This window comes from Borostomias antarcticus (genome assembly GCF_949987555.1).
Source record: "Borostomias antarcticus genome assembly, chromosome: 22".
NCBI classification, from domain to species: domain Eukaryota; kingdom Metazoa; phylum Chordata; class Actinopteri; order Stomiiformes; family Stomiidae; genus Borostomias; species Borostomias antarcticus.
Window position 1 is genome coordinate 11,669,270 of NC_140255.1, and position 26,543 is coordinate 11,695,812.

The window sequence follows — 26,543 nt, forward strand, 5'->3', positions numbered from 1 at the left end:
GGACAAAGGTAAGGGATAAACCCAGATAACACAAGGCTAGTGGACCTACAGCGGGTCCCCGATGGACGAGTTGGCGGACCTCTGGCGGAATATAATACAAGGCTAGCGGACCTACAGTGGATCCCCGATGGATGCTTCACTACCATTCCACCGGTAGTTAATTGTCTATATCCTAGGCCCATTGGCCATGGGGTCCGTGGCGTGGTGGCAAGACTCCGCCCCCTAGCATCAGAGCGGTTCGGGAGTAGTGCAGTGACTTCTGGGCAATCTCCATACACCCACTGGTGAAAACCGTGTGTCTCTAGCCCGCTCAGGGGCTGAGTTGTGGAGTTCATGACATGGATAGTGGCATGGTGGCGAGACTCCGCCCGCTTGGGTCAGAGCTGATTGAGCGCAGTACAGTGACCTCTGGGCAATCTCCTTCCACCCACTGGTGAAGACAAGTGTGTCTCTAGCCCACTCAGGGGCTGAGTTGTGGGATCCGTGGCGTGGATAGTGGCGTGATGGCGAGACTCCGCCCCCTCGGGTCAGAGCTGGTCGTGGATAGTGTACCTCTCTCCGGGACACCCACCTGCCCCCACCCCCATGAGTGAAGACCCTGTTTCTCTAGCCCTCTCAGGGGCTGATTTGTGGGGTCCATGGCATGGACAGTGGCGTGGTGGCAAGACCCCGCCCCCTCGCGTCATATTGGGTCTAAACTATAATAAACTAAATAGCCTAACTCAAATACTCATTGAATTGCTGAAACTTAACAAGGAACCACTGTCTATCTAAGCCTGTTGCTGCCCTCCTGTGGCCGTAAACGGTAAATGCTCTTGTGGTAGCAACATAGAACTGCAGATTCTGGGACCACTGCCTCTTGTGGTAGCAACATAGAACTGCAGGTTCTGGGACCACTGCCTCTTGTGGTAGAAATATAGAACTGCAGGTCAACAACGGGGCAGAGGCAGGGAGTAAGCCATAGAGGGACTGCAAATTGATATTTGCTATCCTAGGTGCGCTGGCTTACAGCCACGCAAAAAAACACTCTGGCCACAGTGCTTGACTTCTTTATCAGTGACTAGTCTGAGTGTGAGAGTGCAGGTATGATGGGAAACAAAGCTGAAGTAAATGTCTATTCCTGTAGTTACTGTACATTGTGTCCCTTACTGTTGAATTGCTCTAGTGACCATTGGTGACAATATCCCCACCATACTGTAGGACAGGTTGGCTAACCCCCTAGCATCAACAGTAGCTGATCTTAATTAAGAACATTCTTGGTTAATTTGATTATTTTTTATTATTATTGATTATAATTAATTACACAAACAGTACAATAGCTAGGCAATCTTTATATGGTGTTATTATTCATTTACAAGTTTATGTAAACTTTTGACCACAACTGTATGTATAATTTAGTAAAGAGCATCTATGTCATGGCAGTCTTACTGTATGTTTCCAATAATTTCTACAACTCTTATTTTTCTGTGATTGGAGCACATACTTCTATGTCATACAAAAATCATGAAGTTTGGTTCTTTATGAATTTATTATGGGTCTTCGGAAAATGTGACCCAATCTGATGGGTCAAAAATATACATACAGCAATGCTAATATTTGGTTACATGTCCCTTGGCCATTTTCACCTCAATTAGGTGCTTTTGGTAGCCATCCACAAGCTTCTGCCAAGCTTCTGGTTGAATTTCTGATCACTCCTCTTGACAGAAAATCCAAATTTGTTGGTTTTCTGACATGGACTTGTTTCTTCAGCACTGTCCCCATGTTCTCGATGGATAGGACTTTGGTAAGGCCATTCTAAAACCTTAATTCTAGCCTGATTTAGCCATTCACTCTATCATTTTTTATGTGTATCTGAGGTCATTGTCCTGTTGGAACACCCAACTGCACCCAAGACTTTGGTTATCCTGAAGAATTTTGAGGTGAAGGAAGTTAAATCCTCCTTATTCATTATTCCATTTACTTTCTGTAAAGCACCAGTTCCATTGGCAGCAAAACAGGCCCAGAGCATACTACCACCACCACCATGTTTGATGGTAGGCATGGTGTTCTTTAAGGGCCTCACCTTGTCTCCTCCAAAAATATTTCTGGTCATTGTGGCCAAACAGTTCAATGTTTTGTTTCATCTGACCACAGAACTTTCCTCCAGAAGGCCTTTTCTTTCTCGATGTGATCAGCAGCAAACTTCAGTCAAGGTGTCACTTCTGGAGCAAGAGCTTCCTATTTCCACTGCAGCCTCTCAGCCCATGGCGATGTAAAACACGCTTGACTGAAGACACTGCAGCCTCTCAGCCCATGGCGATGTAAAATACGCTTGACTGAAGACACTGACACCTGTATTCCAGCAGCTTCTAATTCATTGCAGACCTGCTTTTTGGTGGTTCTGGGTTGACTCTTGACCATCCTGACCAATTTTCTCTCAGCAGCAGGTGATATCTTGCGTTTTCTTCCTGATCGTGGCAGTGACACAACTGTGCCATGCACTTTATACTTACAAACAATTGTTTGCACAGTTGATCTTGGGACCTTTAGCTGCTTTGAAATGGCTCCAAGTGACATTACTGACTTGTTCAAGTCAATGATCTGCTTTTTCAGAACTGTGCTGAGCTCCATTGATTTTCCCATTGTAGCATTTGTGGCTGAGTCTAATGATTGAATAAAATGAGCCCTATTTAAATGGACTAAGAGAAGTCACCAGCTGTAGTCAATCATAATCACTCACAAGAAGTTAAGAGGCCATGCCACAAAGTTAATTTGATTGACAACTTTCGACATCACGAAAATGGATAATTCATGTTACTGTATGTATGTTTTTGACCCAGCAGATTTGGTCACATTTTCAGTAGACCCATAATAATTAATAAAAGAACCAAACTTCATGAATGTTTTTGCAACAAATAAGTATTTGCTCCAATCACTCTATCACAAAAATATAAGAGAAATATAAGAGAATTATTGGAAATTCAAGATTGCCATGACATACATGTTCTATACTGTACGTTCTATTAAGTGTATGTAAACTTTTGACCACAACTGTACATTTAAAGTTTTTTAATGGCTGTAAAGTCAGTTACTGTATACATCAGAATAAAAGGTGATTTAAAAGTAATATGCCATGGCCTGATTATTATGGTTGTTTGCACTAAATACAATGACTATCGGGAGTTATTCTGCAATTAAATACATTTTAGAACTGAGGAAAAGATGGATCAACAAGATCAAGTCAAAAGTAGAAGTCACATGGTGACTGAATATAGCTTTTGCTTGGTATATTTTCAAAGTGGTTATGAAATTCTAAGAAATCTTATTTCAGAGATGATTTCTGGTATTTCGGTCACCCCAGAGAGAGATGGAGTAATGTGATACTCATCTAGGCACTTGATGAATCTCTTATGGAAAACCTGAGGCACAAGCCCTGATATCTTCAGGACTTAAGAGGAGGCAGCTGCTGACCTCAACGCAGAAGGTGATGGATGATCAGAGAAGAACAGCATAGATAATCCTCCTCAGGTAGTCCTCCTTCCCGCCCAACTCATAGATCAGGCGGGTCTCTGTGTGGCACTGCTGAAAGCCAGGTGGCCCCTCCAGAGCGGTACCATTAACCAGCGCTGGGGAGGTCAGGATCACATTAGAAACCTTGATGTGCGGAGCACATGTGAGAGCCACACTTCTCCCAGGGAGCAGCCGGGTGGCATACATTAACCCTGCGGAGCTCCGCACAAATGTGTATACTGCGGCTGAAAGCCTTGTCCATAGGGTTTGAAGTGCACACAAAGTAACAGCCCAAATACAGCAGAGTGGTTCACTTTAATGGGCCCGTGTTAATGCTGGCAGGGGATTGGAGGAGCAGGAGCAGGCTTGTAGGTGTGAGCGGTTCATTCCAATGCCGGGATGGTGGCTGCCGGTAATTAGGAGCAGCTGTGTCGACAGTGACCTCACGGTTCAGGCAGCCCCGCTCACGTGCGGCGGCAGACTACCTGGAGTAAATGGAGCTGGGAATATCAACTCTGGAAAACATGCCGTCCTTGTGTGGCTTTACTGCTTAGTTTCCAATGCCCATGGCTTATGCAACACACCAAACAGAGCATCTTATTAAGATAAGAAAGATTTAAGATATGACTTTATTAATCCCCGGGAGGCATGGGGGCAGGGGGGGGGGGGTAGAGCACAGTGAATCAAATAAAATATACATAGCATGCATACAGTGTACATAGTAAAATAGTAACAATAAACAAGTGAATCATGCAAGGAAAAGATTTATATAACCAGGTCAGGTCCACCTGGCCTATGTGCGTGGCTGGCTTGTTTCTGTTCAGGGCTGGTAGGACAGAAGCTAGTCACGCCACTGAAATAGCTGTGAATTGAAATAACATGAAATAATGTCTGATAAATTAAGATAGGTCTTGTCGCCTGGACACATCAGTTCCAATGCTTCCAATGCTAATCCAGCACAATAAGAGCAGGATAGTCAGTTAGCTCATGAGCTCACAACAACTAGCAGCAGCTTCCATAACATTAATGCTAGCAGATAGTGGCTAAAGAAGTTACACTGATGATTCCTATAACGTTACCTATTTTGCTGCAATTGGTTCAACTTCTGTTTCTGGACAGAGGTAAGGGATAAACCCAGATAACACAAGGCTAGCGGACCTACAGCGGGTCCCCGATGGACGAGTTGGCGGACCTCCGGCGGAATATAACACAAGGCTAGCGGACCTACAGCGGGTCCCCGATGGATGCTCCACCACCATTCCACCAGTATTTTATTGTCTGTATCCTTGGCCCATTGGCCCTAGGCTTATGTATTTCTATTGCTAACTGAACTTACTCTGAACATTATTTGGGTAAAACTTCCTTTCATAGTCCCCCAATTACTAAACATTTACCTAATAAATACATGCAAAGTATAGCCTAATATATAATGGCTAATTACTGAGACACCTATACTGTAGGTATAATTTCAAAACAGGAGTATTTCAAATGTTCAATTACTGCACATAAATTCAATAACTGACATAGCACCACCAGGTTACCACATTTTTACATAGCTTCTATAACATCCAGTGACAAAAAATCACCCACACCGTGGCTTGAACTTGCCACCTTCGGCATCCACACAGCCTGGTCTCACTTGGCAGACTTCAGAATTCGACGTTTGTCCATCGCCTCCAAACGTCATTTCTAGACGGCATCATACAGTTATAAACGTCGGCAGACGATGTGGGATAGGTTGTTCTCAGAGTTTTGTGGTTGGTTGTTCACATTGGAACACGTGATAGAAGAGGGGTATAAATTTGCGAGCGCTTTTGAGGGTGGGTTGGATGGATCAAACAATTTTGGTGAGACAACACCGAGTGCAAAACTAGCTGGCGAAACTAGCAAACAAGAACGTTTTACAAGCAACTAGCAAACAACACTACTAGCTAGCCAACTAGCTCACATTCTTACTGTCATTATTATTAGCTAGCATTAGCTACTGTTCTTATAGCTACTGTTGGCATTAGCTAGCTAGCGTTAGCTAGCTCGTATTCTAACGCTAGCTACACAAGCACCATCCACATCAACACAGGGGATAGACGTGAACACAGGGATCAGGCTAATTTACGAAACTGGACCCAGGAGTGGAGCTACTCGGACGGTGCTTAGTGGGCGCGCTCCGCATATCGCAATACCCCTGCGCGGGCACGCACGGCTGGTCTTCGACGGATACGGCAGCTCCACCAAGGACCCTGATCACTTGAGACGAAAAAAGAATGCATGCTGTGACATTCAGATTCATCCATCAAAGTCATCATTGCAAGAGAAAAGTTCCTCAACAACAAGAGCAACAAGGCCCAGCTCATTCTGCTCCTTGCTGAGACATTCAGTAGGAATGGAATCAGTGTACAGCAATGCTCCTATGATGCAGACACCTCCATCGTCCAGGCAGCTCTAGATGAGGCAAGAGAGTCCCCTGTTGAGGGGAGGGCCGAGGACACCGACATCCTGGTTATGCTGATTCATCATGCAGCAGACAATCCGATCTTCCTTACAACAGCCAAAGAAACATCTTACGATGTCGTAAAGATCCGGGAGGCCCTCCCAGAGAGGTAGCGGAAGTATCTCATCTTCTTGCACAGTTTCTCTGGCTGCAATACAGTGTCTGGAATTTCTGGGTTTAGCAAACCAACTTTGCTAAGCAGGCTCTGCAAGACTGATGAAGCAGAGAGGGCCATGGACGTGTTTATGGACCTCCGAGCTGAGAAAGATGATATCATCAAAGCTGGCTGTGAACTATTCAAGCTCATGTTCCATGGGAAATCCCCCAAAGACTTGGAAGACTTGAGATTTGACATCTTCAGCAAGCGAGCTGCTACTGGGAGCATCACACCTGAGAAACTCCCCCCGACAACAGGAGCTGCAGCACAACACTCTCTCCGGGCTTACCTCCAGACTAGGGACTGGCTGATGCTGCAAAGTCCATCGTTGGATGCCCTGGACTATGGATGGCAACTCACGGAACAAGGATATGCACCAGTCCCTTCGACAGACCCCATTGCACCAGACTACCTCCTGACGTTTGCCAGCTACAACTGTGCGGGTGACTGTAGCACACTCAGGTGCTGCTGTAAAAAGCAAGGAGTCAAGTGTATTTCTGCTTGCGGCAACTGTCATGGCAACTCTTGCCAGAACATAAACCAGCCAGATGAGAAGAGGAGTGGGGAAGATCCTGGGGAGTTTGATAAATAAGGTTGACTAAAACACTGACAAAACCTTTCCATTGAGCAATAAAACACCTTTTATATGACCAGGGAGTGATTTTTTCTCAAAACTAATGGTTGGAATCAATTCAGCATCCCCAAAAAACATAGTTAGATATCCCACAAGCTAATATTGGCAAAAGTTTATTTTCCCATTTTTTCACCCATGCCCTCTGAGCACCCCAACTTTGATTGGCCCCCAATAATTTTCCACAAGGATTTGGGTTTGCCTAATTGAAAGGTGTTAGTAGACACCTAGATTAAAGGATAATGTTCATTTTTGACAACCTGGACCTTATTTACGGCATATTATAAGACGTTTGACTCACCGAGATAACGTTGGTGTAATTCGGAGGCCTGTAGAAGAAATTTAAAATCCAACGTGAGCCAAGTATAGCCATGTAATGGCGGTGGATGGGGCACTGAGAATGCAGCTTCTAAAAAATCTATTTTCTGCCGCGAAACAGTTGTTTTCAACAATCTGTTTTTATGAATCACTAGTTGTGCTTCCATAGAGCGTAGGCCTTTTGTGGTTTTCACATGCCTCTGTAATATGATCTTTAGAAACGTCTTTAGAAATGAAATAAAGCTTCCCCACTTGCTCCAGCACGCATGCGCACAGCGCGCAGACTGGCTATTCTCCGTCTGTAGGCTACACTCGCGGCTCACCTTCTGTACGCTACGATCGGTTTGTTGGTGCCTGGAATATTGTGTGCAATATGGCTGAATATTTATCAGATTTTGAGGATATAGAAGATGACTTATAATATGATGGACGCCGATTGTAGCGTAGAGAATGTGAGCCGCGAGTGTCGCTTTAAGTTTGTCGCTTCAATAATTTTAAATCAGGCAATGACCCGGTAACTGTGCCACCTACAGCTGGACGAAATCGATTATTTGTGTTAATTTTTATTAACATGTTAATTGCATAATTAATTAATCTAATTCACGTGTTAAATTGACAGCCCTAGTTTTAACATAGGCTACTCATGATGAAATACCTAGGTAGTGGACCACTGTGAAAATGTAACTGGTCCTTTGCAAATAATTAAAATTTTCCACTCTGCGTACTGTAAGTGAATTCCATTAGGTGAATTATTTGTTTTTCAGCATTTGTTCTGTCTGCAGAACATTGGAGACCAGGATAGGAGCTTTCTCACATGAGAAAGATTGTTATCGCATTGGTCCTATCCTGACCTGACACTTATTGTACACTGTATGTGTTCAAAACTGCTCGCTCATTCACTCACTCATATGTAAATTGTGGGTATTTTCTAGTGGACTATATCGTGAATCAAATTAACCATTGAGAATTCAGACACTAGAAAAAAAATGGTGATCACAGTTTCGAAGACAACTTCAGTCATAACCACTAACCACTTCCTAGTCCGGCTCTCCTTAAGGCATGTGAATTCCTTCCTTCTGCTTATGCAGATGCTAATGCTTATTCATGATTCATTTGAACTTTCAGGCAGTCAATTGCATAAGTGCGACTGTTAAGAGTGTTGAAACCATGTGCCCAATATAAGCACCATGTCTCTTTCAGTGAAAAATGGAAATAAGAAGACTGAGAAGAACAAGAAGGGAGCCTTAAAGACGGCGAACAGCATCACCGAGGGAGAGAGTGACTACAAGCCTGCACAGGAGGGTAAGTGATGGGGACACTGGTGGCACCTCATCTTGAGATGATCCTCCTGCTCAGCGAGGATAACGAGGATATAACGATGATACTGTGGCGTGATGTGATGTCACAGAGTCCGACACCGTCCTCTCCGCTGATGAAACATTGCGATTGGTTGGCGCAGATAATAATGGCCTGGGCCGAAAATGCGCCTCAGAGTTTCCATAGCTCGGATTACACCAATATAATGTACTGTTTATTCATCATGGGCCTTATATTAACACTGAATCTACACTGATAAACTCTTAGAAACGGGCTGATGTGCAAGTATAAAACAACAAGAGATTAATGAATAGAGTATCTATTCATGTAATGTAATGTAAATGTAATATCTATCTACAGTATATATCTGTCTAGGAGCAGATAAATCAACTGAATCATTTAAAATTCACCATTCAAATCATTACCTCCGGCATACACCACAAACTGAAACAAATTCACCCAATCTTTCATGCTACCAAAACAAACAAACAAACAAACACATACCCACATCGTTAGATGAACAAAGCAGTCAGAATTGTTTGAATGTATTTGTTTTCTCATTTCATAGTATTACACCACATATTGACAGTTCTAATGTATATCAACTATTCTTTTCTTTAGATATTTTGACCTTTCTTTATTCATACAGTAAGTATTGTTAATGGCAGCCTATCTGTAGCTAGCAGGTAGCATTGTAAGGTGTCCGTTGGTATGGGGTTGACTGTAGCACTGGATGGGAGCGTTATATCCTGCTGTGCGGAACTACTTTTCACCAGCACAGAACCTGCCGAGAACCGCTGATCGAAACAGCTTCACAGGCGACGTGTGCACGTCCCAGTAACACACCTGCCAAATGTTAACTTCACACACCGACCGCTTCTCCAGATTATCGTGCTCCAGAGAGGGAGAGACAGACAGACAGAGAGACGCCGTAAATTTGTCGAATTATCAAGAAATGTGTTGTAGGAACTTGAAATCTTCAATTTGAAACAAGCATTGAGAGAAGAGTTGGGGTGGTGAGGAGAAGAAAGCTGGATGGCAAGATTGTTTTAGCATGTTGGAAAATGTGAACACTACGCAGACATGCCTGGCACAGAGATGGAGTGGTAAAGAGGTCCAGCATTTTCTAACCTGTTCTTGGCAGTGGATACTGTAGCCTACCATGTTTTCAGGACAGGAATGACTACCAAGGGCTGACCTGTTTTCTAAATCATGCAGTTAAAGTTTGTTTAGTGCCTTGGTCCACTGGTCGTACAGCTGTTTTATCTGGACCAGACTCACCGTCTGTATTTCCACCCATATGCTGTATAGTATTAACGAGTAAAGTTACATTTTCTTCAGACTATTCCAATTATTGTTCTCTACTGCTGTTTCTTTAAGGAAAAAGTCAACGAGATTCATTGTTGTTTCAAGGGGTTGATAGACATGTTGTTTTTTTTACTCCATAATTAATTTAACAATATTACATAAAGGATACGTGAAAAAAATGATAATTGTTCTTTGCACATACCCTACTGTAATAAAATCACACCCAGGTGCTGAAGTAAGCGATGTAGGTGTATGTGCAATCTATACTGCCCTCTATAGGTGTTCAATGGCATTGGTCTAAATCTCATGCTACCAATGGGCACACACACAAATGGATAGACGGACGGAGACACACACAAGCATGTATAGAAGTGGCTGCACCGCTTAAAAACAATTGATTTATCGTGCATTTAACTGTGGCATGGATTTTCTTAACGTGATTAGAAGGATCTCTGAACATTTCCACACCCTGCAGTCAATGCCCAACAGCCATGGCACTGAGAATAATGATAATGACAAGACCGTTTCAATGGAGGGACCATGAGATGCATGTGCTGTCAGTCGACACGTTGGCAGAGCAGCAAAAGGACAGGAAGCTGCTGAGTTTATGAAAGACTGGGTCACTGTCGAGCAAAATGAAAAACTTTATTGATCTGTGCAAACATGCCTTTGATGTGCAGCTGCCTGGCAGGGGGGGTTGGGAGCAGTGATTCACAGTGGAGTCACAATAATTGATTCACGTGGGCAGTGGCAGTTTTCTCATACACTTGGAAAAGGTTACATCAACTGCTTTCATTTACTTATTTGAATCAGGTTTAAGCGTTTCCAGGGTGCCACAAATGCCTACAAAAGTTGTTCATGTTGTTTAATTCTTTCTATCTTCGTTGGTATGAGGTTCAAAGCTTTTGATTGGTCTGATCTATAACAGCTCAGCAGCATACAGTGTAGTAGCATGTGGATGCAGTTCTAGTGACAGATTGAGTGTTACTGATAGTCTCGTGTTTGGAGTGTAACTGAACCTTAGTCTCATGTTTGGAGTGTGTAACTGAACTAACCTTAGTCTCATGTTTGGAGTGTAACTGAACCTTAGTCTCGTGTTTGGAGTGTAACTGAACCTTAGTCTCATGTTTGGAGTGTGTAACTGAACTAACCTTAGTCTCATGTTTGGGGTGTGTAACTGAACTAACCTTAGTCTCATGGTTGGAGTGTAACTGAACTAACCTTAGTCTCATGTTTGGAGTGTAACTGAACTAACCTTAGTCTCATGTTTGGAGTGTAACTGAACTAACCTTAGTCTCATGTTTGGAGTGTAACTGAACTAACCTTAGTCTCATGTTTGAAGTGTGTAACTGAACTAACCTTAGTCTCATGTTTGGAGTGTAACTGAACCTTAGTCTCACGTTTGGGTTTCTGGGCCTCTGCAACAATGTGCTAAGTGCCCTAGTTACTGCACCAGCACTGGTCTTTTTGGTTATTTGCATAGCACATTATTTAAACACTGAATGTCAGATGGTTAGCTGTGTGTGTGCCTCTCTGTGTGCTCTGCATAGCAGCACGTGTTCATAATGATTTCTGATTGTCAGGATGGCATGTGATCGTTTGTTAACCCTGCTCCTTTGGGCTTCTCCGAGCGCCAGATTGACCCTAATGAAATGTGATCCCTGGCTTGGGAGCATTCAGAATGCTGGCGGGTCCTACAGTACATCTCTAATAGGTCCAAGCTGGTTTGAAATATGCAACGGATGGTACTGTACGTGCATGTTCAGCTCAGGGTCATATGTATTACTGTAAATACCATGCTAATTGGTCACGCCGGTGTCCTCGCTTCTGGCTTGTTAGGCATTCCGCGTTCTTCGCCGGGAATATATTTACGCAGGTTGTGACAGCCTTTGAATGGTGCGCTGATTATCTGAAATCACCCACAGTACTGTCGTTCTGGGATGTGGATTTTGGATCGTGCAAAGGATATGATTTGTCAAACGTGGCCAAGTTCAGTTTGTCCAGTTGGAATGATTATTTTGGCACTCTCCTCCCATTTATGTGTGATGGATGATAACCAGGGTCTTAGCTTCAGACAACCAGGCCACCAGACCAGACTGCTTATGTAAGACCGGCTCTGTCTCAGCCAGCCAGGGAGCTTATATCTAACAGGAGACCAATTCCAATCCACCCAGGCATGCACTCTTCTGGAGGACGTGGAGGTCTATATTCTACCTCCTTCATCTGCTGCGCCCCCTCCTGTTCATACTGGGACAGCCCTGGCCACGGGGCCGTGGCCTGATGGAAACCATGTGCCGTGCATGATGCACGGACAAACACACACATAAGCCCGGGCGGAAATACTTGCTTTGAAATCCCATAGCTGTGGCTTGGAGAGGTCTCCAAACTGCATGATCTTGCAGAGAGAAAACAAGCTGTTGGCTATCAGGGGTTTCATAAGAGCACTTATTTGCTAGTTGGATGTCCGTGGGTCACATGCAGCAATGTTGAAAAGATGGGTAACCAGCATCCCAGTATCTGTTACCAGTTAAAGATGAGAGCTGATAACACTTAAAGTGTAGCAATATGTGTTTGGATGAAGAAATATTTTTTTGCAGTTTTGAAAACAGACTCTGTAACACCCAGCTCCCGCACATACCAGACCATAATAGACTTCCATGGCAACAGGAAGTGGACATGCATGGGTAAGCCGTTCATTATGAGGGGAGCAATTGGTTTGAACTTTGCTAAATGCCATTACCTATAGAATCACAGCTATGGCAGGACCAGACCATGGCATGCCACTTCCCCCGGACTGTCATGGTAACCGATCAATGAGTTTCATCCTTACTTCATGTCATGAATCCATATAAAACACCCACAACTAGCATGGTAGTCAGAATAATCAGTTCTTACCCAGTCTCACGGTCAACACATTCCCATGTCTTTCATCAATACTTTGATGTTTTGATTTCCTAGACCAGGTGTAAATTGTTTGTGTTCCAATTGAAAGGGTGTTAGATTGAAGGCAGGTGAACCTGACCTCTCATTCATATCTCTGTTACTTGGTGTTGTGTGGGATGGTGCTATAATCTGCTTCAACGGACACCTCCTTGATGGCTCCTTTTTCCACCTCTGTATGTAGTAGCCATGTTAATAGGTTTGGCAGATGGATCAGTTTAGATCATGGCTTGGTAAAATAAATCTCTAGAAATGCATCTCTAATTCGTATTACTGTCCACAGCTGTTGTAGCTGCTTGTTGAAACATATGCTGATTCTGTGATTTAACTTCTAGCATCCATGCTTAGAATGCAAAGGAATTTGGAAAACTCAATATTGATGAGTCGAGTGGGAAATGGACTTCATTCGAATTGTTTCAAATTGTTTCATCCCTCACAGTATTAAGGCAATACTGTGCCATACAACTAACAAATGAAACGAGACAATGAAAGATGGCTATCTCATTTTCTTCCTTTAGAATGTCCTCCAATGGGACTGGAGACGCTCAAGATTGATGACTTCCAGCTGCACGCCTCCTCCATGAGACGCTACGGCCTCGGAGCACACAGAGGTCGTCTCAACATCCAGGTGAGTCTGGATGAGGGAGCACTGTACCAGCAGTAGAGAACCACAAGCTTGGGTGGCCCAGTGTTTGAGTGGACAACTCTACTGCTCTGCTCGGCTGGCTCTCCAACTGCAGATTGTTTTTCTGCACAAAATAGCACAGGAAATATAAATATTTTACAGGGGATATGAAAAGAAATATGATTCTACAACAAGATTGGAAAGTTATGATGTTTCAGATGTCTGCCATTGGTTTTGAGAACTCCTAGAAATATCAATTATGATTGAACAACAATTTGCTTGGTTTACAATTGAATTATGTGTGGGTAGCATCAACTCACTTTCAGGGTACATTTTTTAATCATCGAGAGTGAAAACAATACTGTTGCCATTGAGCAAGGGGCACATCCCCAAACCTAATAAATAGATTGGCATCTGAGAAAAGCGGAATTTCCTGTAAGTCTGAGCTCCACTTCAAGGACTTGAGCCAAAGTGCAGTCTGCCGTTCTTCTCATCGTAATCTGAGATCTGTACTGTCCCTGAGCAGATTCTTACACTCTGTTTCACACATGTCATTCAATATGGTATCTGTTGAGGCACAAAGCCTCTGCTGTTTGTTGTTTACTGCTCTGGTGTGATGGTGTGATGGTGTGTGTGTGTGTGTGTGTGTGTGTGTGTGTGTGTGTGTGTGTGTGTGTGTGTGTGTGTGTGTGTGTGTGTGTGTGTGTGTTGCATCAGGGATCATACAAGGAGACAGCTAATGCCTTCAATCTGGAGGGGGAATCATTCTGAAATCAGAAGGGGAACATAAAGAAAACAGATGTCAACCGTTGATTCACGCCAATTTCTAAAATAAATAGTTTATTTCTCCTTCTCAAATGTTTGGATTCCAAGCACCAATGGCATAAGAAGAAATGTGGTTATGATTGTTCTGCTCTGATTAGTGTGATTCTGCTCTCTGAATCTGAGAAGCCTGCGGATAAGGTCACACAACTGCATATCGTAAACAAAGCATCTTCTGCTTTAAATCCAGTTAGCTTTCTTGGAGGATAATATTGACACAATATCACCATTCTTTCTCATTCATCAACCTTGATTTACTGGAAACAAAGTGCAAGACTAATTAGGTACTTGGAGCACAGACAGGGATCTTAGCAGTTGACAGTCATGATTAATACAGTGCTATATAGTCTCTGAGCACTTGCCATCATGCTGCATATTTGGATGGGGAAGTTGAATAAAAGATTTAAAATGATTATGTCAGCATATTTAAAAGGTTGGCTTACATACTTGACAATTTATGAATTGACTCTTGAGTCTGCTTAGGTGCAATACAGCAACTTAGCCTATTTTGTTGGCTAAGTCCCTGTCAGTTTCTGAACTGTCGAGCTGCCTTCAAATAGCCTGAAGCAAGCTCAGTAGTGCAGTAAGTGGAACAAAGTACTGTACGTTTAGGCTGTTATCAACACTCAATCTTCCTCCCTCAGGCTCTTGGCTTAGTGTTAGCTGTGCTTCTCTCCGGCAGGCCGGCCTGTACGAGGATGACCTCTACGACGGGGGCTGGTGCGCTGGCAGGAACGACCCCTTGCAGTGGTTGGAGGTGGACGCCAGGAGGCTGACCAAGTTCACGGGAATCATCACACAGGGAAGGAGCTCCCTCTGGTCGTGAGTATACGGTGTATGATCCCTGGGAACATGCTTGCAGTTGTCCAATGGGGATTACTGTACAGATCAGCTGAGAAAGAAATGACAATGTGTCTGCAGCAAGACAACTTATTTGAAGCCGAAAAAGGTTTAAGTAACATTATTGCATGCTCAAGCTACACACTTCAATAGAATATCACACAAAAGAGGAGCTTGTTTGATGTGCGGCAACAACATAATTTAGTTACAGTATGCTTTATTTTACGGCTAATTAATTACTACAGTAGTTACAGTAAATGCCTGGTAACAATAGGTACAGTATTTCTCTAACAGCTGCCTCTTGTTGCTTTCCCAAGTACTGTAGTACCTTTGGAGTAAGAACAAGGTATTTAACTTATCTAAGTAATGTTGAGAGGGACAAAGTGCAAAGTTTTTGCTTTAGGTGTTGCAGCGACTGTGCTGGTCTGACAGAGCCCTCTAGCAGGGCCATTATGAGGCAATAAATCGCCCCATCTTTGCGTACATACAGTAAATACTTTTAAATACGTTCTTACTCTATACAGTAGGTACTTAAATAGTTACTAGATAAATCTTACTCCTATTTATTTACCTAGTAATAACTATGTAATTAATGGTCTGTACATTAAAGCAGTACCCATAATTTCTGTATCTTCATTTGAATATCTACATACTGTACTAGAAAAGACAAAATGGACTGTGCATTAATGACTATAACACTTCTTCATACAGTATAACGATTTCCGGATTTTTGCATATTTCCAGTCCAAAAGCCTTTTTTAAAGGGCAGTTTGAGTCAGTTAGTGCCTGCTGACTTTTCATTTGCGATGAGTCATTCCTCTGCACTTCTCTGACAGTCTGTGGAAGCTATTTGGGAAAAGGCTGTTAAATTGCAGCTCCGTCAAGTCTCCATGGCATCCCTTGTTCTTCTCCTCTGTCCTCCCCCGCTGATTCACCCCCATCACCCCTCCTCCTCTCTGCTCACTCCCATCATTCCCCTACTCCTCCTTTCTCACTCCCATCACGCCATCCTTTGCTTGAACCCCATCGCTGCCCACTTCTCTTCTCCCACACCCCATCACTCCCTCCTCCGTCTTTTCTCAAGTGATCCTGCTTCTCTCTGACTCCTCGCTGTCCCTTCAGACCAATGGAGCCTATGAAGTCATTACCAGAAAAAACACGTGGCTCCTTAGCCATTGCCTTGAGTTGATCATATGCTTACAATACTGTCCATTTACTGTATTTACCTCCTCGTGTTGGTCCTCATTTGCTGATTTTAATGGCACATTTTCAAGATCCTGGCTTTTTTAGAGGAGGTTTCCAAGCATGGCTACAGTAGAAGAGCATATCTGCTGGCGTATTTAATCCTCTGGCTGCTCAGGCTAAAGCCGTGGGCATCCCTGAGGCTGTGGGCATCCCCAGAGCCCAGACCTTTATCAGCTGTGGCAGAGTGCACACACACACGCACACACACACATGCACGCACGCACACACACACACACACACACACACACACACACACACACACACACACTCATCTCTCTCTCTCTCTCTCTCTCTCTCTCTCTTTCTTTCTTTCTCTCTCTCTCTCTCTCTCTATCACACACACACTGACTCTCTCTTTCTCTCTCTCTCTCTCTCTGACGTACCCACCTGCCCTCTGGGCAATCCACTCAAAGACTCAAAGGGTTCCGTCTGTGCTTGTGTCTGGGTGGTACTCATAGTCCTTCACCTTCGGGTATTCCCCTCACTGGGGTTTCAGAGGGCCTGAGTGCTCCTCTGTGTCATACTTGACATTGACTGATTGATGGGCCATATTATATACTGTACAGTGAGTCTCCAGCACATATCCTCTGCAGTTACAGGTTGAAAGTGGTGCTGGGCCAGTGTATGAGGCATTGGTGTGAATCAACACATGGACCTACTGGAGTAATCTGCTGTGCAAAATATGGAGTCAATCAATGAATGCTGTGCAGCACGTTTCCCTGTGAGACACTGAGCAGAAATGCAATACAGCAGTCTAACATCAGAGTACCATAATGGACTACAGTACCATGGTCTGAAATACAGTATCTGCACATCTGTGAGCAAATAGGGAGTTTATCACCAGAGCTCTCTGTTGAAAAAAAAGAAAGACCATTAACTGTACAAATCTAGATACGTCAACACCCTGTAATAATATTTTACATATCGTCGCAATGAGATGAAAACCACTTTTCTCAAAAATGTCAAGTTTTCAGAATGTTGAAAAGAATATTCCAATTACTATGTTTTTGAACATAAAATCACATTATGATGAGCTGTTTAGAATACATTTACCGGGAGGTGTTCAGAGGTTGTAAAGGGTAGTCCCGGCTTTCAATTGATGTAAAAAAAAAAAAAAAAAGTAATAAAATCTCCAAAATTGAGTTAAATGGTTTAGATATGATAGCAACAAATTGTTCTGTCCTTTGTACTTCAGTCCCTAACTGTAAAAGGTGTCACATAGCCTCGGGAAAGTGCTCTGTAGTTTTAGTTGAGCGAGCTGCCTTATCAAGCCTGTCTGTGTGGTTTTATTCCCAGGCCTGCGTGATCTCTGGGAGCAGCATGCACAGAGGGGCCTGCGCTAGCAGAAAGGACCTCCCTGCAATTAGTTCTACAGTGCTTTGAGCTGTCCACTGTCTGTGTCTGTGCTGGAGGCCGGATCATAACAGGCCTCTAATTAGCAGGACTGGGGATTTTCAGCAGACTCTCTTCCTCTCCAGGAGTCATCCACAGTGCCTAGCTACCATGGGCTGTGGTAGGACAGAAGGTACCGCGGTGTCCTGCATTTGAGATGAGGTCATCGTCTTTGATGTTAAATCTCAAAGCTTCCGTTGCTGTTTTTTTGGCACCTTCTTCTGTGGAGAATGTTCTGGGCTTGTTCTTGCTGAGTAAAAGGAAACACATGTGAACTCTTCAAGTGCATAGTAAGCCCTAACATTGAACCATTTTTATTACAGATTCATTATGACAATAAAATATGAGCACTTTTTTAATCACTTTTCCCATCAGCAATTTCTCTTGTACATACTGTATCTTCTGGCCATATTATGTACAGTAGATTGTCGTGCTGCAGAAATACATCATGCAGCATCAGTGTGGTTTGCACTGTGAAATTCTCTTTTCATAGATCCAATATTAACTATAGTGAGTCTAAAGCAGAACCATGTGTTTGACATATTAAAGTCATGGCCCCAGACAGAGACATCCATACGCAGGGGCGGACTGGGGAAATAATTCACGCCGGGAAATGTAGCCCCAGTCAGGCCACGAGCCGGGGGTGCTGACAGGCAATTCTGATTGTCGTGCGATTTGTTGAGGGGGGGGGTGGGCAGGGGGCAGGCCATTTAGGCCATTCACCGCAGGCCAGGCCACCGGTGCTCCCAATGGACAGTCCGGCCCTGCCCATACGTGAAGGAAGCTGGGATGTTATGACAGAAATGTTGTATTATCTTCTAAGCTATTTATGTACAGTATTCTCCATATGAGAAATCTTCATGGCTGGATATTTTCAAATTACTATCAGCTACTTTTCATCGTTTTCAGTAATACTTGGCTTTCTCTTGTTCTATCTGCAGGAGTGACTGGGTGACATCATACAAAGTGCTCGTGAGCAATGACAGTCACACCTGGGTGACTCTGAAAAACGGATCACAGGACCTGGTGAGGAACCAGGAAGGAGATCAAAAGAGCAATTTATCTAAAGAGTTGTTTTTTTCTCAAGCAAAACAAAGCAATCAATTCTCCCAATGTGATTCTGAGTTTTGCAGGGAATGGCAGTCTATTAATGGACACTGTCATTCCATTTTTCTGCCATTGCTGGGAGGGGGGGGGGTAGTCATTTGTCTGCCTTCCATGCTTTCAATCTCAGTTTTTCAGGGTTTTACTTTATCTGATTCATACAACAGGATTCTTGTTTGAATGCAATTAACAGAAAATATTTAAGGCTGTACCTATTAGCATGCCAAATGAGCTGAGAGACAAAAGTAACTAGAAATGGTGGTCAGAGAGCACAGACTTCTGCCCCTGAATGCATTTCATGGCTCTGTGTGCACCAAAATAGAATGGGTTCTAAATTGACTCATGCTACACCCATCCACCGAGTTTCATGAAAAGCGTTCTTTGTGTAATCCTAGTTCAAAAAATGAATGAATGGCCAGCCCGGCCATGTGTGGCCGGCTCGTGGACCCACCCCGTGATTCAGATCCAAGAATTTTATGGGTTCTAAGTTGGTCCATGCTCCACCCCTCCACAGAGTTTCTCTACCGGTGTGTGATTCACAGTTGCTTATGCACCGACGCCTCTGCTTGCCTTAGTAGATCTTCGTAGGGAACAGGGAGAAGGAGATCCCTGTGTTGAACAAGCTCCCGGTTCCCGTGGTGGCGCGCTACATCAGAGTGAACCCACGCTCCTGGTTTACTAGCGGCAGCATCTGCATGCGGGCTGAGATCCTCGGCTGCCCCATGCCAGGTACAATTCTGATGAAGGGTGAAGTTATTCATAATGCTCCCAAGAGCTGAGTGCCCTTGTAAAAGTTCAAGTGATATTTCTGATATCTGGTGATATTTGCAGACATAAATTATACAGTATATATGGTAATAGATGCACTTTGATTATGTAACTTGTGTAAATTATGTAAAATGATTTTCTCATATTTAGGATTTTGTTGGATGACTTGACACTAAATAATAATGTTTCTCTGCAGATCCCAATAACTATTACCATAGACGGAATGAGGTCACAACAACAGACAACTTGGACTTCAAACATCACAACTACAAAGAAATGAGGCATGTAAGTTGACTAGACTGGGAAATACAGGCTTGTGCAGGCTTGTGTCTGACACAATGGGATCATTCAACAATGTATCTGAAATGGCAGATCTCACTTTCCACATTTATATGAGTGGAGTCCAGTGTATGTGTGGCCATGGGGACATTAAAAGGGGTAGTATGCTATTTTGGACATTTAGCCCTGGTGGGGTATATATGAACCTGAAACAATATTGAGCTAGCTGCAGTTTTTCTGCAAGCTCACTGGGCTACAATGGAAGTCAATGGGGCACCCGTAAATCCGTTGGAAAAACTACAGTATTATACATTTTTCTATATTCTATATTTTTTTTATACAACTTTTCCAAGATAAGAAGCACAGGGTGTTTTAGGTGTTTGGCATGACTTACACATAGTCCTCTGTGGAAGCAGTGGAAACAAGCGCCAGGGGAATGCTTATGTCCAAGCCATGCCAAACATGTAAAACTATTTGGATTGTGATTGCAATCACAGTGTATAGGACGTCTTATAACATTACATATTCATATTGTTGTCATGAACACTGTTGTGAAAGGATTTGTGTTCTGTGTGAACTGTGTTAAGTGTGTGAACATGGTGACTAAGTGGTTTGGAGGTAGCAGTGCTATGAATCGTAATGTGTAGTGATGCAGAATGCAGCTCCTGGCTGGTGGGCAGGGTCTCCCAGCCCAGGTGACAGGGAAAGCAGCAGGAACTGCCAGCGTAAACTTCTAAAATAGAAATGTCTCTTCCAGACTCTCAGACTATTAAGAGTCACACAGAGCACAGTGGACTTTCCCATTACTGAGCTTTTTAAACATTCACCTTGAAGCCTGTTTGCCCTTCTCCATCTGTTCAGAAAGCTTATCTCTCTCCCATTCACTACACTTTCAATATAGACCGCCTTCACTTTCATAATACTGCAGTTGGAAATCTTATTTTTCTCCCAAATAAATGACTGATAGTGGAACAAAGAAAAACAGTGCTTTGGCTGCATTCCAAGCAGAGATGTTTTGACAGGCCTTTGGAGTGAGCTTTCAGATCTTTTTCCTGATTAGTCTGCAGTCGGCTGGTTGGTGTTCAAGGCGTGGGGGCGGGGCTGAGTCTTCCAGAGGTCAGGACAAATCACTACGTGGGAAGAAAACTTTGGCCACAACAGCCAGCTGATCAAGAGGATGCCGTAATGACGTCATGTCGGCGCGTCTGCTCAACCTGCCAGGATCCTCTCGGGCTGTGATAAATGTGTTCTCCCACACCTCTGGTAGAACATGTGATTAATGTGCTCTCCCACACCCCTGGCAGGACCAGACCTCATTATATTCATTCTCATCGCCAAAGATAGAACTGTAATGAGGCATCAGGCTCTGTGTATGTGTAGAACATGAGATGTGTCTGCGAAGACCTCCTCATACTATTCCCACATCAGAACGTATAAACCCATGTGTAATTCCCCAGGGAACCACAGCAAGGGAGAACAGAGTCTCATCTCTGTCCTGCTTTCCCGTGTTGCGTGAACAAAACCAGATGTTTGTGTAATGATTCACTAGGGTAAAAATCAAGGTTTAACAAGACTTAACACCATAACTCCTGTCTGATTAATGATTTCCACAGCAGCTGGTAGAATGGGAACACGAAATCCTAGACACTGAAATTAACAATGTTGCTTGATTTAACCGTTGGTCTTGTGTTGTCCTTCCTGCTACATTTCCTACACACATACACGATGACGTTGTCTTGGCACCCCAGCTGTTAGTGCTGTTCTCCAGCTATTGTGAACGCTCCTCACCATAATTACTTCAACCCGTTCTCCGCAGCCATGCCATTCTGATTGGCTTGAAAGTAATTAAGTGAGTTCAGTGACACTGAATGGTGCCGTTATTGGTAATTGCTTGGGTTTGTGTATAACACTGGAAAGACCACATTATGTAACATTATTAGACTGTGTTTCATCAGTTAGAACCCAGGGGGATTTCACCCATTTCTAAGTCACACGTTTTTTTTTTTTGTTTGTTTTTAAATCTGAATGCTGAGGCCTATACTAAAACACAAATACATCAAGAAGAGGCTTTGTTTTGAATGCGTTACAGTGAAAAAAAATACAGATATTGTATTGTAATAACGGTGTGTTTATTCAGATATCATCGTGTAAAAGCTATGGAACATGTACAGTATGTTCTGTTGTTCCTGCAGCTGATGAAGGTGGTGAATGAAATGTGCCCCAACATCACCAGGATCTACAACATCGGCAAAAGCCACAATGGTCTCAAGCTGTACGCCTTTGAGATCTCCGACAATCCTGGAGAGCATGAACTTGGTGAGAATAGTATCTTTACAACACAAACAATGCACTGTAATGTCTGTAGATATGATTTTACCCCCCCCTGGCTGGCTACGGGCCTGGACTTGATAACCCATCGATCTAGCTTATTCCAAAAAAATCAAACGTCATCATCCTGACACTCCAGGGACTAAACTAAAGTAATTGAATTGAATTTCAAATAGTATTTGGACCCAGGCCTGCGGTATGCTACATGCTCCTCTTTTCCCTCTCTTTCTCCGCCACTCTCAGGTGAACCGGAGTTTCGCTACACGGCCGGTTCCCATGGTAACGAGGTTCTGGGGCGCGAGCTGCTGATGCTGCTGATGCAGTTCATGTGCCAGGAGTATCTGTCTGGTAACCCACGGATACGTCACCTGGTGAAGGAGACCAGGATCCACCTGTTGCCATCTGTCAACCCCGATGGGTACGAGAAAGCCTTTGAAGTGGTAGGTCTGCGAGACCCAGTCCCCCACCCCCCACTGACAGTGACCCCTTCCCTAGCATCTACTGACCCCACTGGCGATAGTGGCCTCCTCCCTCTCATATGCTGACCTCCAGAGGAAAGTGTGCCTCTGGGGGAAGGGGGGGGGGGGGGGGGGTTAACAGTGTTTGATGCAGTTCTTTGATCTGAGAGTCTGAGAGTGTCTACAAGACAAAGGACATGTTTCAGGATTATTGTGTATGATAAATGGGTAATATCAGTTCTTATAAAATAGTCCTATAATCTCAGAAGCTCAGAAGCAGATGAAAGGCTCATCATTAGTGAACAGCAAATACAGTCAAGTTGAAAAGTCTGCTGACCCCTGTCACCTTCTCCACATTTTATTACGTTACAGACTTATTCAACAGATTGAGTTCATTTTTTGCCTCAAACATCTACATATAATAGCCAATAATGACAGTGAAAACTTTTTTTTTTTTTTAGAAAATATGCTATTTATTTTACTGACCAAAATAGGTTATTTAGGGGTTACATATCTGTACACACCCTTAGCCTAATACTTGGTTGATGCACCTTTGGCAGTGATTACAGCTTCAAGGCGCCTTGGGAAAGAAGCTATGAGCTTGGAACACTTATTTCTGGAGATTTTTGCCCATTCTTCTTGCAAGCTCCATCAGGTTGGATGGGGAGTGTCATTGGAAGTAAACCTTTGCCCTAGTCTGAGGTCCAGAGCGCTCTGGAGCATGTTTTCTTCAAGGATCTCGGTGTACTTAGCTGCATTCATCTTTCATTCTGTCAGGACTAGTCGCCCCGTTCTCACTGCTGAAAAACATCCCCACATCATAATGCTGCCACCGCCATGCTTCACTGTAGGGATGGTATTAGCCCGGTGATGAGCAGTGCCTGGTTTCCTCCAGATGTGACGTTTGGTATTCAGGCCAAAAAGTTCTATTTTGGTTTCATCAGACTAGAGAGTCTTGATTCCCATGGTTTGAGAGTCCTCTAGGTGCCTTTTGGAAAACTTCAAGCGGGCTGTCATGTGTCTTTTACTAAGGAGCGGCTTTTGTCTGGCCACTGTACTATCAAGGCTTGATTGGTGGAGTGCTGCCTGGAGGGTTGATCTTCTGAAAGGTTCTCCCATCTCCACAAGGATACACTGGAGCACTGTACTATATCTCAAGCAGAATCAGTGGAAACAAAATGCACCTCAGCTCACTTTTGGGTTTTCACTTTTTTCACTTTTACAAAGGGTGTGAACATATTATATTTTACATTTTTGATTTGAAATAAATTAGCACAAACAGACTTTCCGGCTTGACTGTAGATCCAGACCAAGATGCTTGCTTGACCACCACAGCAAGTGTGTGTGTGTGTGTGTGTGTGTGTGTGTGTGTGTGTGTGTGTGTGTGTGTGTGTGTATGTGTGTGTGTGTGTGTGTGTGTGTGTGTGTGTGTGTGATTGCATGTGTGTGTCACCGAATTGAACTGTCTAAACTACGTGTTTATGGAAGGTCAGACAACAAAGAGGGAATCCAGTGTTGGGCAAGTGAGGGTGGAAGCAATACTGACGAGAGAGGCTGTGACACCTGTTACACGTGCATGCATGGACTGTGTGTGTGTGTGTTTTTTTTATCTTTTCTCTACCTCCCTCATATTGTCACCATGTGTCTCTCTACTGTTGGCCCCCAGGGGTCAGAGCTGAGCGGCTGGTCCCTGGGAAGGTGGAGCCAGGACGGTGTGGACATCCACCACAACTTCCCCGACCTCAACGCCATGCTGTGGGAGGCCGAGGCCAAGAAGTGGATCCCGCGGAAAATGTTCAACCACCACGTGCCCATCCCCGAGTGGTACCAGTCCAAAAACGCCACGGTCAGTAACAAGCAGAACATTGAGATAGCCTGATAAAAAGCTGTTTTAATAGGGTTCCTGTCCTTGTAACAACTGATGTGACAGATGTGCTCAAACGTCTTTATTGGTAGTTGTCATTTTATAGACCCAATCAAATCAACAAGTTAGCGTGCGGTGGCACGGGAGGCTTTGGGAAGGGCAGGCTGTGCTAGGGTCTGATCAGCTGTCTGCGGGGGTTTGTTAACAACCGAGTCCCCGACAGCTCATTTAAACCCTGACTGTCTGTAATAAGCTCTCTCTCTCTCTCTCTCATGAGTGCTTGGGTATTACTTAGCACCGCCAACGAGTTTCCGCTGTCTCAGAAATAACAATGCCGCAGCTGCAGGCGTCTTCTGGGCCTGGCCAGGCCGAGCCGGGTCTGCCCAGGCAGGCAGAACCGAGCTGGGATCTCCATCTGTGCTCAGGAAGCTGTATATGCCCACATTCATTTCCCCGGCTGACTGTGCGTAGGCCAGGGCTTAGAGACGGCTGACTGGTAAACAACAATCATCCTCTCTCTAATTATAACTCCCATTTGAATGCAAATAAAAGCCGCTGGATATTGAAGGGGTCCTGCACTGTACTATATATATTCTCGACACTGCGTCTCAGTGTTCAGTTTCTTGAATAAATGGTGAATATCTTTATTTTTTGATGCTGTGCCCTTGTGGACCCGCACTAGCAAATAGCTACCTGTCAGCTTGAGATCTCGCTTCATAAGTTCTCTCTTCTTACTGCAAAATCCAATTGAATCGTTTTCAGAGGACGGCAGAGTTGATTTGTCAGTCTTGAGATCTTGGTTCTGAGACGATTGTCCTTGCCCCCCCAACCCCCCCCCCCTTCCACACCGCAGGTTGCCATGGAGACACGGGCGCTGGTGGCATGGATGGAGAAGATTCCCTTCGTGCTGGGGGGCAACCTGCAGGGCGGCGAGCTGGTGGTGACCTTCCCCTACGATAGGACGCGCTCGCAGGGCGTGACCCGGGAGCAGACGCCCACCCCGGACGACCACGTCTTCCGCTGGCTGGCGTTCTCCTACGCCTCCACCCACCGCCTCATGACTGACGCCAGCCGGCGTGTCTGCCACACCGAGGACTTCGCCAAGGAGGACGGCACCATCAACGGGGCGTCCTGGCACACGTCGGCGGGGAGTTAGTGTCCGTGCCCACTCGGGCCTCCTCTTCCCTGCGCTGCCTCATACTGGCGCTTTGTTGATGAATAACCCCCTCAGTGTTGGTCAGCAGTAGCCTGTTTCTCAGTTCAGCCCAGCTCAGCCTCCTGCCGCGCTGGGAGAGGTAGTTATTTAGTATGTAGACATCTGCATAGCCAATTCGATCCCGGGCTGCTTCCCTGTGGTTTGCTCGTAGTGTTGTAAAATAAGCTGCAGCCAACCAAAGAAAACATAGGACAAAAACACCTGGGACATTAAATAGGAATGTTTGGCAATTCAATTTCAAGTCAAGTCTCTTTTTTGGGGGGGGTTTAAACGCTTTAAATTCAATTCAATTTCAAGTCAAGTCTCTTTTTTGCGGGGGTTTTAACGCTGTTTAAAAACTACAGTAGGTGTGCAGTTTAAAAACAAAGTTTGCCTTCTCATTTCTTCATATGGAAGTTGGCTAAAAAGATAAATTGCTCTGTGTTTGGCAGGTATGAATGATTTCAGCTACTTGCACACCAATTGCTTTGAGTTGTCGATGTACGTGGGCTGTGACAAATTCCCTCATGAGAGTGAGCTGCCGGAAGAGTGGGAAAACAACCGCGAGTCGCTGCTTGTCTTCATGGAGCAGGTACTGTACACAACGCCGAAGACACACGCCGCCCCCGCAACTCACACATCAGCCACACAACACACACACACACACACACACACACACAAGCCAAGTTAGCAAGTTGGCATTTTTTTTATAACTATCTTAGGGATTGTGTGTTGGCTTTATGAGACCTTATTAAGTAGTTCTAGCTGTTTTTTTTATTCTAGCAAAGAATGCAGCTTCAAAGGCACGGACTGCTGGCCTAACTGTGACCTCCTACCATTTCTGGAGCTCTAAACAAAATGCTATTACTGTATTTAATATAAGAGAGTGAACCATCTTGTGCACGTTGGTGCAGAGTGAGGAGGGAAGGTGAACAGTCACCTTCCTAACTGAACTTTATGTTTTACTGATGAGGA

The 26,543-nt window shown here is 44.2% G+C and overlaps 1 protein-coding gene across 1 annotated transcript in view; it reads left to right on the forward strand.

Annotated features, from left to right (window-relative positions):
- The window catches only part of cpxm2 (carboxypeptidase X (M14 family), member 2), a gene marked incomplete at both ends in the record, with an annotated part of 46,838 nt that overhangs the window by 17,932 nt on the left and 2,363 nt on the right, over positions 1–26,543 (forward strand). Inside the window, 11 exons of the mRNA XM_084456068.1 lie at positions 8,284–8,385; positions 13,167–13,276; positions 14,778–14,917; positions 18,514–18,598; positions 19,255–19,405; positions 19,641–19,729; positions 21,916–22,039; positions 22,295–22,491; positions 24,176–24,355; positions 25,227–25,524; positions 26,021–26,160. Of these exons, the coding sequence (XP_084312194.1) occupies positions 8,284–8,385; positions 13,167–13,276; positions 14,778–14,917; positions 18,514–18,598; positions 19,255–19,405; positions 19,641–19,729; positions 21,916–22,039; positions 22,295–22,491; positions 24,176–24,355; positions 25,227–25,524; positions 26,021–26,160 (1,616 nt within the window). The remainder of the gene's footprint in view (positions 1–8,283; positions 8,386–13,166; positions 13,277–14,777; positions 14,918–18,513; positions 18,599–19,254; positions 19,406–19,640; positions 19,730–21,915; positions 22,040–22,294; positions 22,492–24,175; positions 24,356–25,226; positions 25,525–26,020; positions 26,161–26,543) is intronic.